The sequence below is a fragment of the Sebastes fasciatus genome, chromosome 14 (genome assembly GCF_043250625.1).
Source record: "Sebastes fasciatus isolate fSebFas1 chromosome 14, fSebFas1.pri, whole genome shotgun sequence".
NCBI lineage: Eukaryota > Metazoa > Chordata > Actinopteri > Perciformes > Sebastidae > Sebastes > Sebastes fasciatus.
Genome location: NC_133808.1, coordinates 30350000 through 30363051, shown reverse-complemented (window position 1 = coordinate 30363051; position 13052 = coordinate 30350000). Strand labels below are relative to the sequence as shown.

General features: G+C 36.5%; 1 protein-coding gene across 2 annotated transcripts in view; it reads left to right on the top strand.

Annotated features, from left to right (window-relative positions):
- wars2 (tryptophanyl tRNA synthetase 2, mitochondrial) overlaps window positions 1–8361 on the top strand; it is a 30820-nt gene extending 22459 nt beyond the window's left edge. For both annotated transcript variants that reach the window (XM_074657875.1, XM_074657874.1), the window contains exon 6: window positions 5217–8361. In XM_074657875.1, the coding sequence (XP_074513976.1) occupies window positions 5217–5665 (449 nt within the window). In that variant the 3' untranslated portion in view covers window positions 5666–8361. The remainder of the gene's footprint in view (window positions 1–5216) is intronic.
- The last annotated feature ends 4691 nt before the right edge of the window (window positions 8362–13052 follow it).

Below are 13052 nucleotides of genomic sequence, written 5' to 3'. Positions count from 1 at the left end.
TGTAGATACATAACTAATACTTTGAATTTATACAGGGACAAAAGCTTGTTGCATTCTAGCTGTGATTTCTGAATTAAATCACCCTCTTTTTTTTATATTTTTTGTCCATAAGAGTCCTTAAAACTTCTTAAAACAGGTGAAAAAATCTGCTAGTGCAGTAAGAATATTTCAACCAGCGTCTGAATCTGGGAACGATAAAGAGTTGAGCGCTTTTCTTTGCTAGAATTAAAACCAAACAAACAGAAAATACTTGAAACAAGTTGATTTGCATTTGAAACGAGGCTATTATACCTACTGAACTGGTTTTTAAGAAAATAAAATTGTAAGAATTCAATTACAGACAAAAATAACTTGTTGAAGAGAGTTTTTGGTGAGCGGATTGCAACATAACAGGTTATAGTTTCTGCTTCTGTGCATCTCTTTGTCTTTCCCTCAGTGGATTCTTTTTCCTGAATGATTGTCGGATAAAACAGCAGCTTTAAAAAGACATTACATGCCTTAATTAAATAGAGAGAGTAGTAGAGAGATGTCAGGAAACAAGGGAGAGAAATGCAACAAACGTTCCCCAGAAGGATTTGAACCATCTTTTTATTTTTATCATTTAGTGAACAGTCAGAATATTTCAACCAGTGTCTGAATCTGGAAACGATAAAGAGTTGAGCACTTTGCTTTGCTAGATTTAAAACCAAACAAACTAAGAAAATACTTGAAACAAGTTGATTTGCATTAGATAATGTTCAATTCAAAACAAAAATAACTTGATGAGACTTTTTGCAGAACAGATTACAACATACAGTATATTTCTGCGTCTATGCGTCTCTTTGTCGTTCCCTCTGTGGATTATTTTTCCTGAATGATTGTCGAACAAAACAACAGCTTTAAAAAAGACATTACATGCCTTAATTAAATAGAGAGAGTAGTAGAGAGATGTCAGGAAACAAGGGAGAGAAATGCAACAAAAGAAGCTCCCGTGTTTAGATTTCGAAGGGACTAACACCAGTGATTTCTATCATCAAACCTTGTTTTTGTTGCTGGAAACATCTGCATGATGATGTAATGTCATCAACGGTTGTCAAGCAAACGACTGAAACGAGAAAAATACAGCGAAGAGCAAAACAACAAGTGTCAGAGGTGCATTTTTAAAACAATTCTGATAAACGTCTGTTTAATCTTTGCAAAGTTATTTCTTTTTTTACATTTATGCCTTCATTAGATAGCAATAATAGTAGAGAGATGACAGGAAACAAGGGAGAGAAATTAAACAACGTCCCCAGAAGGATTTGACCATCTTTTTCTTAATCATTTTTGAGTCCTTAAAACAAAACAAGTGAAAGAATCTGTGAGTGCACTCAGAATATTTCCACCAGAGTATCTGAATCTGAAAACAATAGAGTTGAGCACTTTGCTTTGCTCGAATTAAAACCAAACATAATTAGAAAATTCTTGAAACACGTTGATTTGCATTGGAAATAACGTTTTAAGAATTCAATTCAATTCTCTTTGTCGTTCCCTCCGTGGATTCTTTTGTCCTGAATGACTGTTGAACAAAACAGCAGCTTTAAAAGAAGCCCCCATGTTTTGATTTTAGAGTGATTTTTAACATCAAACCCTGTTATAGTTGCTGGAAACATCTGGATGATGATATAACGTCATCAACGGTTGTCCAGCAGACGACTGGAACGAGAAAAATACAGCGAAGAGCAAAACAACAAGTGTCGCCGCTGTGTGTTTTTTCAGAGGTGCATTTTTAAATCAATTCTGATAAACTTCTGTTTTATCTTTGCAAAGTTATTTATTTTATTTTTTTTACATTTTATGCCTTTATTAGATAACGATAATAGTAGAGAGACGACAGGAAACAAGGGAGAGAAATGCAACAACGTTCCCCAGAATGATTTGAACCATCTTTTGTTTATCAGTATTGAACAAGTGAAAGAATCTGTGAGTGCAGTCAGAATATTTCAACCAGTGTCTGAATCTGGAATCAATAAAGAGTTGAGCACTTTGCTTTGCTAGAATTAAAACCAAACAAACTTAGAAAGTATTTGTTCATTTGCTTTGGAAATAACATTTTAAGAATTCAATTTCAGACAGAAATAACTTGAGAGTTTTGTTACAGAGCAGATTACAACATATATTTCTGCTCCTGTGCGTCTCTTTGTCGTTCCCTCTGTAGATTCTTTTCCTGAATGATTGTCGAACAAAAGACGCCCCCGTGTTTTGATTTTAGACAGATTTTTCAACAAACCCTGTTTTAGTTGCTGGAAACATCTGGATGATGATGTAACGTCATCAACAGTTGTCCAGCAGACGACTGGAACGAGAGAAATACAGCGTAGAGCAAAACAACAAGGGTCGGCCGCTGTGTGTTTTTTCAGAGGTTAAAGCAATTCTGATGAATTTCTGTTTTATCTTCACAACGTTTTATGCCTTCATTAGACAGAGATAATAGTAGAGAGATGACAGGAAACAAAGGAGAGAATTGCAATAAAGATTTGACAGTTTTGAACCGGGGACGTGGCGGTTCATGGTTGACATTTTATCTCTCGAGCCACAGAAACGCCTCTTCGCAAACTTAAGAATGCAAACAGAATCAGTTGCTCTTATACTATAATAGCAACTGTAAACATAAAGAAATGTAAGAAAATAGAAATAAAGGAGCATGTAACATGTACATAATGCTACAATGTAAACACAATATATGTAGAGAACTATAAGTAAATAAATAATACAAATAAAAATAAGAAATAAGAATATAAGAAATATGAAATATGTACAAATATTTGCATTAAGACGTGCAATATATAACCTATAACCACAGTGCAAAATACTGAGAAGTGGGATCTATTAAGTGTGTTAAATGTAAATGCCAGAATGGTATAAATAAGAATTAAATAAGAATATTTGAAATGTATAAATGGAGTTTTAATAACAGAGTAGCTGTTGCTGTTTGCTGTCTGTTGCTAATTCTTGGATAGTGATGAATCAGAAAGACTTTATGTTTTATGATGCAGCCACTGGAGATAATCTGTAGAAGGAAATTAAACGAAGGGAACTCGTATCGCTGGACAGATCAAAGACTATTTTAAGTTCTGTGTTAAATGATTCATTTTGTAATTGGCTCTTTCTGGCCTCATCATATTTCTGTTAGATTTTTTTATTGTTTTGACTTCATCTTTGTATGCTGCCATTTCGGTTTCCCTGCAAAAGAAGTCTTCTTCCAGGTGAAATTATAAAGAATATTGACAAGCAGGCTGATTTAACATTCAATATAACATTAATACAGTTTTATTTTGAAACAGTTACTCTTATTGCATCTGTAATTCCACACTAACATGCCATTTAAAAACAGAGATATTTTAGTATGTCCAAAATCTTAGTATGAAACCAACAGTACGGGAATTGCATACTATTTCTGGTGAAATATCACAGTACGCAACAGTGGATCCTACAGCGGCATAAATATCCCACAATGCAATGTGGAAGTGACGACAACGTTCATAATAGACATTGACGGACGGCTCTGTAACATCAATAACGCTTCAATCTAACTGTAAGTTCAAGATTCCACCAAAGAGTGTAGAAGCAAAGAGACGAGACTCTGTTTTATTGTTCAACAGGCCGTTTCAATAGAATATGACAATACAAGAGAAATCATTTTGTTTTACTTTTGTACGGCTCTTTGTAGGCGGACGTTTTACTGGCGTCCGGTAGACGCTTTCAGTCCAAAATGGCGGAAGCGTAGTTCTGCTGCTGGGCGCCAATGTTGCAATGGAACGAACAATTGACTTTCACTTCGTGGCAAAATACGTTCTTTCCAACCACACTTTTATGATTACACGTCTCCAACCGGCATGTAGGCTCTCGGAAAGTGACGACGAGTTACTGCTCAGTGCGTCTGAAAAGATACATACTACTGATTATTCACACAAAAGTACGTTGAACGATATTCCACATATTGGGTAGGTATGCAGGGCGTAGGATGTGATTTTGAATGCAGCCTCTGTGATTTCCAGTGTTCTCCCAGATGGCTGACATGTTCAGAGGTCCCTCCCCTCTCCCTGGTTCATCCTCCTTGATTATCAGTTTCATAAAAGCACGAGATGGAGTCAGTCATGTGTGCAACGCAGCTTTGATTAAAGAAATATCTTCCTCCTCTTGTATCAGAATAATAGAGTGATAATAGATTGGGGGGGGGGGTGTCCTCGGGATGACTTCAGCGAGCGGTATTTGGCTCCGACCGGCGGATCTCGTCTTCGTTTCTTGTCTCTGTCAGTCACCACCTTCCCTTTGAAACAAAAGACTTCTTTTAATTTGCCTGAAATAAGGAACGTCTCACGGCTGAGAGACAGGATGTGGCACGTGGGACGGATGTGGACTCGTAGTACGGGAGAGAGAAAGAGTCGGAGATGGCAAGATGGCGGAAGGACGGGGGATGATAAATAAGAAAGGAAAGGAAATCCCGGCTTCTGCAGTCTGCTCATCACTTCACACCGAGATACGTCTGCTTCACACTGACGTTTAGATACACGCACGCACACGCACACACACGCACACGCACACACACACACACACACACACACACACGCGCACACGCGCACACACACACACGCGCCAGGCAGCTGTAATGAAACTATAATACTTCATTCATTGCCGCACAAAGACTCTCGTTTCATCATTTTACTCCCACATGTACCTTGTGTAGATTAGCCGTGTTTCCAAGTATCAGCAATAAAATGTTGATTAAATAAAATAAAAGATAACAGATAAAAAATAAATAACAGATACAATAAAAGATTATAAAACTATAAAACAGTACATAAAAGCCAGACTAAATACATGGGTTTTTAGTTTACCTTTAAAATATCAATATTTAAATAATTTTTTAAATGTGAATCCATCCGTGGCAACAATAAACACTTAGCGAAAGTGCGCCGGGAAAGTGGTGACGTGGTTTAAAGAGCAAAAAGACACACACCAGGCGGGTGGGAGGGGAGGTGGATGGGTCCAACAACACGAGGCTTTCATCAGGAGAACGCCGTTCATGTCACGTCTGTTAAGTTTCACTTTTACGTTACAATCAGCTCTTCGTTCGTGTCCCGTGTTTCACTGTACAAACGTAGCAGTTTGAAATTCAACCATGTAGTTCTTTCTAAGTGGTTTTGATGGTGTTCTCATCATACTAATAAGTATCTCAATGTGATTTCCTCCCTCAGGCTCTACACGAAAGGTAAAATCCCTCCGTGACCCTTCCGCCAAAATGTCCAAATCCGACCCCCAAGTGATGGCGACGATTACCATTACGGACTCCCCCGATGACATCGCCCTCAAGGTCCGCCGCGCCATCACTGACTTCACCTCCGAGGTCACCTTTGACCCGGAGAAGCGGCCGGGCGTGTCCAACCTGGTGACGATCCACGCCGCCATGGCGATGATCAGCGTGGAGGAGGCAGTGTCCCAGGCCGGAGGGATGGACACGGGAGTCTATAAGCAGCTGGTCACCGAGGCTGTGATCCAGAGGTTGACGCCCATCAGGGAGGAGATCGAGAGGCTGAGGGCGGACCGCGGTCACCTGGAGGGGGTGCTGGCCCGAGGGACCTGCAGGGCCCGGGAGCTGGCGGCGCCGGTCCTCAGAGAGGTCCGACAGAAAGTGGGGTTCTGCTGAGAGGACACATTCATAGAGGCTGTCCTCAGCTCTTAAAGGGCGGGTCCTTTCAATAAAGTTATGAATAATGTGAACGCTAGCACTAGCTGAGTCAACGGTAGCTGTGCTAAGTTTGGAAATAACTGACAGTTAGTTTGGATTTTTTGAAATTGGGTTGTATGAATATTCCCATGTTCTGCAAGGTAACATTACTGTTTTTGTGAATGCAGTCTGGTGGCTTTGAAGAGAGCAATATAACGATATAAGCTGGGGACTGCTGCTCCCGTCCCCAGCCGCTTTACCTCGCCGTCCGACAGCCCTTTACGACGGGGAACTGAAGCCGTTAGATCGCTCTCTTCAAAGCCACCAGACTCCATTCACAAAAACAGTAATTTTACCTCTGAGAACACGGGAGTTGCTGATTTACCTCTGCCCTTTTGGATCCGAATTAACGTGGCGTCCACAGCAGTACATCGCTTATCTTCCTGCCAGTAATCCTGTCTGCTTCTCCAAACTGGGAGCACGCTGACCGCCATCTAAGTAACTGTATTAATACACTGACTATAAGGATGTTTATATACTGTACATGTAGCAGCGTCATCATGCAGAAACCTCAGCAGGTCACGTGGGAAAATAGCATTTTGATGCTAAAACATGCATACTTTGAATGTTCGGAGTTGACTACATAAGGAGCAACACTTTGAAGATACAGGATGATATAAAAACAGAAAATAATGGACCTGCTCATCAACTGCTGCAGATATCAAATGTTATTCCAGTGACTGTTTACGTCTCCAGGATGTAACTCGTGTGACAGCAAAATGTGTTGAAAGCAAAAGACTCCGTTGCTGCAGAGTAACGTCGTGTTCAGACTATAAACTGATTGGCTGACGACCTTTTTGTTGCCCTCTACGTTCGTCTCATTGAAATGAATGAGGAGGAGGAGGAGCCTCTTTTGATGCAGTAATGTTGGTCTGAACGCAGCCAAACAAGTACATGTACTACACACTCGTTCTGAAGATGTTGCATCTTATTTATCTTTATCTTGTCTTTGAGTTTCAGCTGTATGTGTTCTTCAAAGTGATCTTCTTGATATTCTTTCCATTATTTTGTCTTCGTGTCTTCATTAGTAACAGTTCTCAGTAAAACTGCCATGCCACCAAAATAAGGAAAACTTCTCTTATTCAAAGAGGTAACATTTACTTGTTAGATTATACAGTGTTTAAGTGTAATTTGAATTTGGGTCCCAGGTGTTGAGGTTTGATGTTGCGTTCATGGTTCTGTTGTAAATCTAAATTGGATTCAGATTAGATTCATGAGATCTGGACCGACAAAGACGAAAAGACAACAAGAGAAATAATTAAAACATATTTGTGTAAATAAGATTGAAACCAGATTCATTGGTGGTTTAACATCTAATTTGAACATTATTTTTTTGTTAGCGTGACCACTCGATCCAGATTTCTGTAAACAAAACACAATTCATCACAAGTGTTTACAAAGCAGAAAGAAATGGATGAAAGGAGAGAACTATGAAAATAAAAATAAACAAAACTCAAGAAAAAGCAAACAAGTTAAGGTCAAAGCACAGTTAAACGCTAGAGTCAAAATACACAAGTGACTTTATGGTATTTTTGAATGTCTTGTGTCTTCCCCTCTTTCTTCTTTCATTTCTTCTTCTTTGTTGTGATTCTTTCTCCATTTTCTTTCTTTGTTTTTCTCTTTCTCTGACTATTTCCTCTTCTTACCTAACTTTATTTTATACCATGTCTCCCCCTCTTCCTCCCTCTCATCCCTCCATCCTTCTCCCCACAGCTCCTCCTCCTTCTCTCTGCCATCACACTTTCTCTAATTGAAAATGCACTTCTTGTAGTCTTTAATATTCCTGCAGGGACTCACTCACACACTGTGGATGTGGACTGTACTGCTGCTGCTGCTGCTGTGGTTTTTCCATCCTGGTGTGTTTACCTGGAACAGAGCAGTTTATTTCCCTTTGGTCCTCTTTTTTTTCTTCCTGTTGGCATGTGCAGCTGACAGAGTATAAATAAGAATATATAGAGTACATATAGACACAGCAGCAGGCTGTAAATCACTGCAGAGCTGTTAGGAGCTGCAGCATTATGACTAATCCATGTGAGACATGTGGTGATATCAGTGTGCTGTAATATGGAGCTTTAATATGAAAGCGACACCAGTAACTGACCCGTTTTATGCACAGAGGTAAAAACTTTAATAGAGTCCTAATAAATGTATAACTTGTTTTAAAGAGATGCTGGTGAATGGAAACAGCGACAAGTCAGTCCGGATATATAGAGAACAAATACACATACAAACCGACATGTTGAACTGTGTCCATGCAGAGAGCTAAAGACTCTTAACCTTCACTATTCACTCATCAATAAAGGCACATTCATCACTATTATTAATAATTAATCTAAAAGCATGTCAGTGTTTTAATAGTGTAATTTTACATCCTAATTTAAGATGTAATTATACGCATTTTCATGAATAAATAGTATTTTTTTTTTAATTGCAAGGCATATAAATCACAGAGCAAATTCTATTTTTTTATTCATTTTTCCCTCCCACCTGCAACAGTAAGAAAAATAAAGGAAATAACCAATATCACACTAATGGAAACAGTTACAGCAAAACTTAAAGGAGCAGTGACATCAAAATTACGCACATGAAATAATATAACACGTACAATATGCACATACACACACAAAATAAATAAATAAAAATTAAGTAAATAAAGAATTAAAAAACAAGAACACCAATCCGACAAAAGAAATATTTATTTATTTTTTACTAAGGTGACTGAAGGTGAGGTATTCCTGTACCAAATGGCATTATATCAATCTAATTTAATATAATGATATTATATTATATATAAACCATTTTCTGCTATTCGTGCCTATAATGTCTGTGATAATCTGTAATATTCATAAAGTACTTTATATGATCTATGATCCGAGTGTCAAATAATATTATTTTATTTATTTATTCAGGTAGTTTTCTGTCGAAGAATTAAAAAATTATAAATTCTAATAATACTAAAACAATTTCTAAAATAATACTAATAATATTAAAGTGGACCCATATTAGCTGCAGCTTTATATTTTTCATTTTATTATTACTTCTGCAAAACATCCATTTAAGATTTATTATGGTATTTGACTTCATTAAAAAAATCATCATCACACTGTTTATATTTCCTGCTCTGATGTTTTGTTGTTGTCTCCGTCACTTAAACCTTTAAAACAAAGCTGTATATGTCATGCATCCTCTTGTGTGAGGCTTCAGAGAGTGAACTCTGACCTCTGGGTTGTAAATGCACTATTTAACCATCAACTTATGGAGCAACCGGCTGCTGCTGATTTAGGATTTTACGCGTAAAAAATTGAGCGTCAGGTGAATGTAAAGCTGTTTGCGCGCAAAGGCCACTCATCTTCATCTCCTCAGCTCCTCCTGCATGTTGTTTCTCTCCACATTCACTATATTTAGAGTCCTGCATGGTTGATTCTTAATCCTTGGCTCTGGCTGGAGAGCTGCTGTCACTTTGGAGCTTTATTGCAGTCTTTATCCTCAAGGTCAGCCAAGGTCAAACGCTTTCTTACACTAATTGAATATTAACGGTGTGTTTCCGCCGAACCTTCCACGTGTCCGTCTGGATGAAGACAGAAAACAACGTGTCTGTCTGTGCGTAAAGGAACCAGTTTAGTGAAAACAAACACAAGAATAGCGTGTTTTAGAGGCTCATAATGTAAAAAATGATCGCAAGATAAATCAGAAAGTGTTCGAAAGTGTATTTATTATTATTATTATTTTTAATTTACTTATTTTTCTGGGGGTTTTTTTGGTCCTTTCCTTTTTTTTTATTCTTTTTTTATTTGTTTGGTATATGTTTCATTTATGTTGCTATCGGATTTAATTCATTTATATGTATAAATGTAATTGTTTATTAAATAACTGCTTATTTAATGGTGCAATAATATTGTTATAGGGATGTCATTTGTTTATACAATTATTTATTGGATGTTGTACAGAATACCAATAAAAAGACTTTGAGCAAAAAATGAATAAATAATGTGTTTGAGAGAAAATCTTTGAAAGAATCGAAGCTCATAAAAACGTCCCGTATAAATATGTATCCCATATATTTATCTGGTTTAAATGAGTCGAGTCTCTCTGCTTGGGTGAGATGCCATCGAGGTTATAATTGGGATCCAAACAGCAAACAGTTGGTTTGAGTTTTTACTGCTCGAGTTTAACGAGTTTCCTCCGACAGAGATCCAAACACACCAACGTGTGGCACACACAATATTTACTTGTTTACGCACAAAATCATAAAAACATAAATAAGTATCCGTAGTTAATAGTTGTGTAAATGAGTCAGAATTATATTCATATCATTTCAATCTCATTATTCCTCTCTGATTATCTGATTGGGTTTTTAATAATTAGTTTTACGCACAAATCAAATATTCTTAGCGCGCGTATTTTCTATTAAAGCGTCAGAAATGCGCATTTTACTCCGTCGATCTCTGCAGAATAACGTCAGGTTACGTCAGTTTACGTCAACCTGCAGAAGCTGGTGAAATATTACAGTACAGGTTAATATTCCCGTAATGACGTTAAGTAAAATATTCCGACGTTATTTCCGTGATAATTTGTTTCGTTTGCATGGCTGCATACTGCACAACACTCTGCAGCCATGCGCAGCACACTGGCATATTGTTGCATATTGTTGCATATTGTTGTATATTATGCCACTGTACAACAATATGCAACAATATGCAACAATATGCAGGTGTGCTGTGCATGGCTGCATAGTGTTGTGCAGTGGTGAAATATGCAACAATATGCAGCCATGCACAGCACAGTTCATTATATTTTTGTTCGCTGTCTCTAAATTTATTGAGACTTTTTTTTTTTTTCTTTAATATCACAGTTTATGCATATTTTGCACACTTTAATATGTCCTATTAAGATGATTAAATGCTTAGCGGTGACCTTTGGAGAGCTTCGTGCTCTGGAGGTTTTCTGGAGGTTTTCTGGAGGTTCCTCATGTTGAACTTCAGGCCTCAAAAACAGATAAACACCATTCTTTAAGATTAATAACTTTACAGCAGTGTGGTCGATAATATTCCACTGAGTTCACACAAAAACACAAAAATAAAAACGTGGTTTAGGAGGAGAAATAAAATCGGATATATCTGTTTGTTTTGCAGATGAAGCTTCTTTTTCGTTTTGCTGTTAAATACGAATATAAGAGCTGTTGTCTGTCTGGAGGTGAGAATGATCAGCTCGTCTCTTTCTGCAGCCCAGAACTAATAAAGTCTCAGCAAAGAGTCTGTTTTTAAAGAGTTTGATCTTTGGGAACCGATTATCTTTGAAAGCTGCTGCAACAATATTACCTGCCAGTATTATGTTATTTATTACACTAAAATTATTAATAGTAGTAGTAGTACAAGTTGGAGTAAAGTGTTGTTATTATTAGCCTAAAAGCCCCTTGAGGAAAATTTGTGATTTGTCATATTGGGCTAAATATAATTGATTTATAATATTCAGATTATTATCATTATTCTATTTAAATATTTAGTATTTAAATTTCAAGACTTGTATATTTACTTGCTATTATAAATACGATTTATTTCACTAGATCAGTCAAAATATATTGTTTTTAATTTCCCAACACAATATTAAACTCAATGATGTATCTCCTGTTTTTTTTTTAGATAGTTTAATTGGTTATTAATTAATGGAATAATTGTCCTTTTTGGGTTCAATAAAGAAGTGAAAGGTTATTTTATTCTGCGTCATTATTGGAATGGAAATGGGGATTTGGCTTCAATGTGTTTGCGTAAAAATGAAATACTATAAATTATTATTCACTTGATTAATTAATAGAATAAACAGATGACAGGGCCTAAATTTAAAATGTAAACAAACCAGTTTTATTATGTGTAATATTTTCTGTTACCGACCTGAAATCAGCCGAGCAGAAGAGTTGAACCGGTTCACTCACTAATCTTCTGGTTCCTGTGTGAGATCTGAGAGAGGAGACATCAGGCTGGATGGTGAGGTCAGTAAATATCAAACTGAAAGTATTTCATTGTTCTGTTTGCAGGGAAATGTTCGCGTAAAGCAGATAATGATTGAATGAATGAAAGACTTTATTTCGAACATAAAATAAATGAAAATAATAACAAACAAAACAAGAGTAATAGTGTCCGAAAAGGAGAAAAGGTAGAAGTAAAACTTATATTTCCCTCACTTCTCCTCTAATAACTCATATATCATAGAATGATAATATAATATAATATGATATATAAACTATCCCAGATTTATTTACATCCCAAATTAAATATATGAACAGCATCCCAAGTTTATTTACAACCCATAAATCCACCCGGAGTTAAAAAGCAGATATAAACCAACCCTTAACACAACTATTGGACGGAACACTTTGTCCTCACTTCTCATTGGATGTGCTGGTTTTACAGCGAACAACATATCACATAAAAATAAATACAATTTTACTAGAGAAACGGATATTATTTTATTGAAATGTAGTAAAAGAAAATACTAATTATAGAAATATTTATATTTATTTAATATATTCATAACAACTATGATACGATGAGGCCTTTTTCCCCCCCAACAACTACAGTTTTTTTATGTAAGAAATTAATATATATATATATATTTTTGGGCACGTTTTTAATGCCTCAATTTAAACGTTAGCGGATTTTTTTTAGAATATGATATATTACCATTTACTGTATTTATATTCCATTTTGTTGTTAATAATAATTAATTAATTAATTAATTACAGGTGTAATGAAATTATGTCTGCTGTCTGTTTCATGTTTAAACTAGTTAGATGTCAGAATGTTTAAAGAGGATAAAAGCTGCTGCGCCTTCAGTCTCAGACCTGAAGTGACTGTTAACCATGTTGAGCTTCATGTTTAAATCAAACAGATTCTAAACTGTCTGCTTGTCCTTCTTGTGTCACAGCTGAAAAAAACTCATTTAGTTTGAAAAGTCAGTGTAATTCAGCTCACAAACTATGTTGAAGTTTCGTCTGTCTGCAACATTTTAGAATTCGATTTTAGAATTTAGAATTTAGAATTTAGAATTTAGAATTTAGAATGTAGAATTTAGAACTCCGTTTTGTTGTTAATAATAATTAATTAATTACAGGTGTGAAAATGCATCTTAAATGTATAGGACATATTGTGTATTATCGTATATAGGCTCCATTATGGAGTTCATGCAGTCCGGATCTCTGGTTCCTCTTCCAGTTTTACGCGCGTCTCTCTCCTCTCTGATTGGACGGAACACTTTGTCTCGCTGTGTCTCCTCACTTCTCATTGGTTGTTCGGGGTTTTGACAGCGAGCA